Source organism: Cystoisospora suis, assembly GCF_002600585.1.
Source record: "Cystoisospora suis strain Wien I chromosome Unknown contig_5922, whole genome shotgun sequence".
NCBI lineage: Eukaryota > Apicomplexa > Conoidasida > Eucoccidiorida > Sarcocystidae > Cystoisospora > Cystoisospora suis.
This window is the reverse complement of record NW_027158711.1, coordinates 1,001-9,212: the sequence shown is the minus strand read 5'-3', so window position 1 is coordinate 9,212 and position 8,212 is coordinate 1,001. Positions and strand designations below refer to the sequence as shown.

General features: G+C 53.6%; 1 protein-coding gene across 1 annotated transcript in view; it reads left to right on the top strand.

The window, feature by feature from the left end:
* The first annotated feature begins 158 nt into the window (after positions 1 to 158).
* CSUI_009720 (gyf domain-containing protein) overlaps positions 159 to 8,212 on the top strand; it is an 8,737-nt gene continuing 683 nt past the window's right edge. The window contains exons 1-5 of the mRNA XM_068069831.1: positions 159 to 2,225; positions 2,898 to 4,798; positions 5,204 to 5,412; positions 6,095 to 6,152; positions 6,887 to 8,212. The exon at positions 6,887 to 8,212 is cut by the window's right edge and continues 683 nt beyond it. Coding sequence (XP_067918193.1) covers positions 1,624 to 2,225; positions 2,898 to 4,798; positions 5,204 to 5,412; positions 6,095 to 6,152; positions 6,887 to 8,212 — 4,096 coding nt within the window. The 5' untranslated portion in view covers positions 159 to 1,623. The remainder of the gene's footprint in view (positions 2,226 to 2,897; positions 4,799 to 5,203; positions 5,413 to 6,094; positions 6,153 to 6,886) is intronic.

Here is an 8,212-nt window from a genome sequence, read left to right as displayed (position 1 = left end):
ATACAGGGCGGCGGCGCAGAGTCCCAGCGAGGCCGTTACACCTGCGGGAGTGTGACTGGGTGCCGCCGCTACGAAAGCAAGGGTAGGTTGCGCGGGCTGGCATCTGGCCTCCATCTCGCGCCAGGACGGAATGTCCGTCGGCGGCGCGGCACCGCTTGAGTGTTTCATCGTCTGTCGAAGTGCAAGGGAGCGTATCCGCGACTTCCACTTCGACAGACGATGCTTTTCGCCGAATCCTGACCCGGGCTGATGTTCCGGCTGGTGACGGCAGCCCGTGGACCTCCCTTTCACGCTCCACTGATGTCCCAGCTGTCAGCTGGACCGACATGTTCAACGCGAGTCCGTGCATGCAAGGTGTCTTACAACCTTTGGCTCATCATCGGCGCCGCACCGGGAGCTCCTCCTCAGGGCGTCATGAAGTTCCTGCAAAAACTCGCAAGTCTCTGCCTTGCCTGACGGCAGTAGTCCCTTCGGCTTGTCGGAAGCTGGCGCAAACCACTGAGGACACGTCTTTCTTGTGCGCGCCTTACCTCTTTGCTGTGTGAAAGGTTCTTGTATACAATGCCCCGACAGCTTCAGAATCGGGTTGGCCCGAAGAACCCATTCAGAGGGGAAGCTTAGCCAATGAATCCTTTGTCTGACCCTCGTCGAGCACACTGCCTTGCCGAAGCAGACGTCCTCCCTGGGGTGTGGGAGGAAGGTAGCCAGCTCCGTCCGTCCGACTAAACGCAGTCTGCGGCGCGTTCCCAGTTCCCTCAAATACGCTGGAGGATGGCGTGAGGTTCTCGCTTGTGTTACGCGTTTGTCCGCGTGTTCGCCTCCTGGCAGCTGGCTTCAGTCCTTGTCTCCTCCTCTCCAACCACTTGCACGTGCTCGGCGAAAGGCATCACTATGGCCAGGGCTGAAGGAAGGCCGGGGGTTTTCTCCAATTCCTCTAGGAAAGGATTTCCGGTTCTCACCATGTTGCTCTTCCCTTGTCTACCATTCACACCAAACGTTCAATACATCCCGTAGCGGATGACTGCGTTGTGACAGACATACGGACATTCGACCTCTCAGGCTCCGGAAATACCGGGGAGCATTCAAAGAAAGTGTAGCATCTGTGAATCGTTGCGGCCTCGCGGACTTGGGTCTTGACTTCTCTGCTACCTTTTTCTAGTGTCACGGTAGTCTTTCTTTTCACTCTTAAGCACTCTCGCCCCTTAGTCTTAGTTTTCCAATGACACTAAGAGGGTAACGAAAAGCGCGTCGAGCTCAGCAACCCTCCTCTCTGCACGAAGACCGTCGCTCGTCTATTTCTGGGCCGTTTTCCCGATACGGTACTGGTTTCCTGTTACAGTGTCCGTGGTTTTCTTGGAGATCGATAAAGGTGGGCAACACTGGCCGTGATTCCCAGCTTGAGGCGCTGTTGGGCTGCGGAAGGGTCGCGGCTATGAAAGAACTGCGAGGAGCAGCTCTTCTAAAAAAGCCTGCATAGGCTGACTTGCTCCCAGGCGTTGGCTTTAGTCGTTCTCCTGGTGTACGCGGACGGGATACTCCCGCCGACGTAAGAAGCGTCTGTTGATATGTGGGATCATAGAACGTCGTCTTCATTCCTCTCACTTTTCACCGACATGTAACACCATGAGTCAGGAGGCTTCAGCCGGGCCCCGTCCAACTTCGCTGTTGCCTCCCGAAGACCCTCGCAGACTCATGAGCTTATCGTCTCCCGCTCCGCAGGAAACCCTTGAAAGATCGTCCGGAACAGATGGATTATCTCAGGAGAACGGTTACAGAGTTCGGAGCTCAAGGAAAAGCAGGGATAGTCGAAGTAGTTCGTCTCTCAGGCTCGTTCGAGATGAGAAGCTATCAGAACACTACGTTCGTCCATGGAAGAACACGGGAACGCGTTGTTACAACCATTCTTCAGGAGACACCGACAAAGAAGATCCAGGGGGAGAGTCGAGGGTTGGTAATGCGGAACTGAAGGCACAGCTCAGGATAAACAGCAAGTCTCAGGGGGATCACAAGTCGGAGCTTCAGTCGGGGGTACGAAAAACAACTCGATTCGCCCAGTTTCCTTACTATGACACTGAAAGTGAATCCGAAGAGGTGCACGGCAGACTCGCTGAAAAGTGCAAAGCTAAAGGAGACTGGTTAGAAGAACAGAAGAAAGAGTTTAACAATCAGCAAAGAAGATTTCAGGCGCTCGTTGACCGTCTTAGGCTTCGTGAAGGAGAGTTTCAGTGAGTCATGCTGCATCTTGAGAGCAAGACAGATCCGTACGTGTCTTTGCCATCCTTCTCTAGCTGGCGGGGTTCACGCTCTCACGTGTATCGTGTGGGCGCTTAGGATATATGAAAGCGCACAGGTACACATATGTAGAACCGTGACCACAATCTGAGCTGTACAGATAAGTGCATGAAAGCGTGTTAGAGTCCGCAGGTACTCGGTGCGGGCGTTCATACGTAAGACTGCGGAGCATCTTCTCCAAGCATCCCGCAGCAGTCCCTAGTATTCGTTTGCGGTACCATTCGTTACCTTCCTTTTCATGTATGTACTTCGTATCTCCTCGCCCGCCTGTAAATGGGTGTCTCCGCGATGTGTCAAACGAAGCTGTTGCAGATAGCAGGAGGGGAGAAGTCTGTTGTCGGACAGCAGAAGCCGTCTGGAGAAAGGGCTTTCTCGAGTTACCTTGTGCCGTTTTTGTTCTGAAATCTCGCGCGTTTTGTAGGTGGTCCCGGGGGTTAACCTCCCGCGCATGCGTTCCTTTTTTTATATAGTGAGGACGCGGCTTCATATACCTGCTCTCGCTTCTCTAGCCTGCGTCTCTAAGGCTCTGTGCACCGGACAACCTCTTGACAAGGTCGATTGAGACCTGGGCTGCTGTCTCGAACTTGTGCTGTATCTTCGCGCAGTGTAGCTCCTTCAGTCCGCAACAACATTTTGACTAAGCTGCAGCAATCTCTTCCGTCCCCCGCGTCTCTCACCTTCTCGTCTCCGACAGATGGTGCAGACGTGTCGTGTTCTTCTCGGTCTTCTTCTCCACCTCCACCTTTAGACCTTTCGCGGTCAGACGATGATGTTGCGGACCCCGCCTGGACTGAAGCGTCAATTCTTGTTCGTCAACTTCAGCACGTTTACGAACAAAGGGATCAGCTAGAGAAGTGGGCTGACGAACAGAGACGTCTTCAGAAGGAACTCGTTTCCGCACAGGCAGAGCAGGAGAGACAGAAGGAGAAAAGAGAGTGGCAGGTTCAGGTCACCAAACAACTGACGGCTAGCCGAGAGGCACAGAAGCTTCTTGAAGAGAGTTGTGTGCAAGCTGGTAAGCGGGAGGGTGGGGAGGGGGGTCGAAACCCAGTACAGAAGCATCTGAAACAGCTGCTAGAAGAGAAGCCTCCTGAGAGCATATCGCATTTGATACAGGCCGCGCAGCACCATGGAGACGATATATATTGTGTCACCGAACCGGCCTTGGAGAAGACACCAGAAGAGCGTGGAGAGAAGGGGAAGGGAAGGCGAGCCAGCATGTCTGCGGTCGTGAAGTGTCGCCCTGGTTTTACGTTGCATGTGCGGTCGATTCAACTGTGCTGGAGTATTCGGGATCAACGAGCACCGGGGGAAAAAACCCAGGAGAGTGGTGACGAGAGCGGCATTCGCCAGGCCAGTGAAGCAGAACGTTTTTCTGACTCTTCTTTTGCCGATCCGTCGTCCCAAGAAGGCCGTCGGGGAAGGAGTCAGAGAGGGGGACACAGGAAGGAGGAATCTAGTAAGACGCGTTTCTCTCCACCTTCGGGTCTTCCTTCAGAAGCAGTAAGTTACTGCGTAGTCGCTGGATATGGTGGGGGAGAAGGCGGTGACAGGGGTGGTTTCATGTCCGACGACGAGCTTCCTATGTATACAACAGCGTGGTACGGAGCGAGCGTGGTGGCTATAGATGGCCTGGGCACGCACACAGGTTCACGGACACACCGAGAAGAATCGAGGGAGAAGAGTAAAAACAATCTACAGGGAACCACTCCCAAAGAAAGGGACAGAGTTTCACCGGAAGAGAGCAAACAGCAAGACAGATTCTCTTATGAAAGAGACAAAGACCTAGAAGAGGAGGCAAAAGTCAGCCGAGAAAGAGAGGAAGACAACGAGGAAGATCTCACCCGCGGGAGAAGTCGGGCGAGACTGGCAGAAGCGTTTCTCGGGAAGTCTCTGAGAGACAAGAGTCATCCGGGTGTAGATGAGTTACTGAAAGGGGAGACGGAGTCAGGAAGTAGAGCGAGAGAAGGGCTTGCAGCTCCACGGGCTCCTGCGGTGACCCTGGTGAAGGAGGCGTGCGTCATGGACACAGACATCACATTACCTCAGCTGACTCCGTTCCAGGCGTCGCGGGCGAATTCGAGCTGCATAGTTCTTCATATTTGGAGACACGAGAAGAAAATCAGACATCAAATGGAAGACGCCTCACGAGATGAGGAAAGGACAAGTCGAGGCAGACATCGAGAAACAGCGACAAAACCCCGGAAGCATGCTGACAAAAAAAAAAAACGAGGCCACAGGAAAAAGTCAGACAGTGAAGAAGACATCCGCTACACCTATATTAGGGAAGAAGTTGGGCGAGTCGTCGTAGACCTCGATGACCCGAGGGTCTATGATCGAACACAAAGCATTTTTACAGTCACACCTTTGCTGGTTGGCCTCTCCCCTCTTGGACACAGGGAACTCGTGGCGCAGGCAGTTCTTGAGCGTCACTTGGCAATTACTCAGGGGGTGTCCGGCGTACAGGGAGGGATGCCTCCGCCTGCAGTCCGCGTATCTCTTGGAGGTAAGACTCTGGCGCTGCAGGATCTTTTCGGGAAAGCCATGGCACTTGAAAGCACCAAGAGAAATAGTCGCGGCTTCGTGGGTGCTGAGGTTTCTCTCTGTAGGATCGTAAAAGTCGTGCACTGTATGCGTACATCACTCTTCCACCCAGTATGGTCAGCTGATTGGTGTGATTTTTTGCTAAGCGCGTATGGAGTGTTCAAGCAAAGCTACACGGCCACTACGGATATATACACCGCCGACGAGACACCCCAGCCTTAACAACATGTGGATCCTTCATCGTACCCATACAGAGAGGGACGACGTCAGACAGGCGCTTACACTTTCGAGAAAGGACCGTAGAGCTCTGCAGCAACAGTTCTTGTGAATGAGCTCCTCGAGAGTGCCTCTTTCTCTGTGCAATCAGGAAAGGCACGCGAGAAGCGCTCGATACCAGCACGGGCTTTTGCGGCCTCGGGTACCTTGTATGCTTTCGTTCTCCGCACCGTCAGCCGGCCCGAGGCCCCACCTGCTGTCGGCAGTTCTTCGGAGAAGCAAGACAGAGAGCCAGGCGACGACAAAGCAAAGGGAGAGAATAACAGCAAGCCGTACAAGCCGCTACAGTGGAAATATGTGGTAAGTGGCACATGCCAAGCCAGGCCGCATTACCAGGCTACGCCACCGAAAGGTGTGGATTTTTACAGTGAATGAAGCTCGGGACAACACAAGGACAGGGGATATAAGCTACGATAATCTTTCATCGCGTGCGGAAATGGAGTTCTGGTTGAAAAGGTAGGCAGTGTCAGGTGGTCTCCGAGTGCGTTCCGTATTTAGTCTGCATCTTGTTTCCAACGAGCCTCCTTTCCGAACTGACTGCCAGGCTTTGTTTTCGGTTTGGTGCCGTATTTCGCGCCTGGCGCAGGAAGCGAGGAGCAAGCGGTCTTCGCCTTTGTGGCGCAGAGGTCTGAGGATATTAGTCTGGAAGGGTGGAAGTGTGTGTCCCGCGTCAATATATAGACGTGCATCCATAGAGGGCAGATAGGGAGACTCGAGCATACCATCATTTGATGACAAGAGTTCTGGATGCGTGCCTCTTTTCGGCTGAGCTCTTTGCTACGTCTCTTTTCCTCATCTCAAGGGAACCGTTGTTCCTCGAGGCACTTTTCTTGTGTATCCTCTGTTAGATGACTAGTCCATACGTGCGAGAAAAGCCGCTGTTCCCTTTCTCTGATCACTCATAATGAAACAATAAATGAAAACAATGTAAAAAAGTAGCGTAGTCAAACGGAAGCTCGCCTCTGTCGGCGGCTGCGTGTAGGACGACTTCAAAGTCTTGCAGGGACCTTTTCCAAGTCATCAGATGCTCGAGTGGATACGTAAGTCCACACATGTTTCTTCAAGCCTCTCCGCGCGGAGAGGGCGGAAATTATGCTTGAGAAATCTTAGCTGCTGTGACCACTATACAAGAGAATGGCGGATTGCTCCGGCTCTCTAAGGATGGCAACACAGCAACATCCCTGTTCCTGTTCTGTTTCGTCTTCGATATTACGCTGTTCTGATAGGGAGGGCTGCATGCAGAGCGCGGTCATGTAACTCCCGCCAGCGGACCGACAGGATGTGATGCTGTCGTCTTTGCAGTCATGGTTACAATGTTCAGACTGGACCACATTAAACGTTGTACTACCCGGCACAGTGAATGTACGAAGCGTCGAAAACTAAGTACATTGCTGGCGTCTGTTTTTTCTGATGCTTTGAAGGCAGGCAAGTGTATGGGGCTCGGTGCTTTACCTTGCTTGTGGTGTTTTCTGCCGAGGGACCCGTCGATAGCAGTACGCTCGCGCACTTCATCGTAGTGGCTCCGTGCTTGGTTTTGCCCCCGCAAACTCGTATGGAGTGGGCTTCACCTTCGATGAGACTTTCGCATGTATAGCGGTGTTCCCGTACGTGGCTGTAGAAATGTAAGAGAGCTTTTTACGTCTAGGAATCAAAGCCACATACATTACGGGCATTACAGGTGGCCGCAGTAACTCTCCTGACTCTGTGGTTCTCACTTGCACTTCTCGTGCTTCAATTCCGTGGGCGTGACCTGACTTCTGTTTTTCAACTACAGGAGAAGGGTACTTTGAGGAAGATGCACCCGTGTGCCTCGAAGATGAGCCGAACCGACTCCAGCCGCTTAAGGTGATCCTGTCGAGGCTTCGCGAAGACACGGCAGCATACCGGCGCCATCAGGCAGCAGTTACTGCCCGCAAGGAAGAACAGAAAGAAAAAGAAGGGGGAGAAGGACATGCGCCAGGGAGCGGCCGTCAGTCTTCACGCCCGTCACCGCGAGGGGAGAGAAAGCCAGGGGATCACTTTTCTTCGACAGCCGGAGGGAAGAGCCCTCGGGGGGATAAGAACCACGGGAAGACAACCGATGAAAAGTCAAGAAATGATCCGTCAAGCCTTGCAGCGCTTTCAGGTGCAAGTTCTACACGGCGGACGGCAGGATTGACTTTGACAACAACAGCGGACTCTCTGTGTACCTCAATGGCTACCTCGCCTACGAAAAAGCAGACGAGCGCGGCAACCTCACCCACGGCAGGGGAACCAAATGCGCGCACAGAAGAACCACTGAAGAAAATCAAGGGAGCCGAAGTTGAAAACGTGATGAAGCTTTTGCAAGAAGCGACGAACTGTCTCTCCCGGATTTCTTCGCACCGTATGTCTTCCTATCTTCAGTGCACTGTAGGCCAGAGAGAGGCGGGCATGTTCTCGGTCCGTGCTAGCCATGACCTAGGCGGATATGGATCAGAGGAGAACGAATGTGTGAGGAACGGCGAACGCCCCTCTGGTGCAGCTGAACGTCTGCCCCCGGCTCCCTTGCTAGCGCCGGAGACAGTCGGTCCGTTTTTCGAGCCTCAGAGAGCAGGAAGAGTGCGCTCAGCGGCAAGTCAGCGCCGAAGTGCTTACATCAGGGAACGCATGCTCGCGTTGGAGGAGATGTTCGGAACGGCAGCTGTCGAAGAAGCTTGTGCAGTGTACATACAAGCTGCTGTTCGAGGATGGCTTCAGCGTCTGCGTTTTCGGAGGTTTCTCCAGTCCCGTAGACTTAGCTTGAGTCCTCATCGTAGGACGGCCTGTTGGCACTATCCAAGTCCTCTACCGTCCGGCTACGTGGCAGCTGGACAAGGGGGGAGGCCTGGCAACTATCTGACATTTAGTGCTCACTCGGGACAGGAAAGCGTTTCTACTGACGCTCACTCAGCTGGGCAGCTCCGCGTTCCGGACATTCACGACTTCCGAAGGAAGGCTGCCTCTGGACACGATCCACGGGGGTCTCCTACCTTGTATAGCTATCCCTTAATAAATGCTTGTTCAACTGGGGCTCCGCTGGGGTACTCTAATGCTGCAGAGCTCGCTAAGCCGCTGGCACAGCTACACGCAGCAGCAGGAC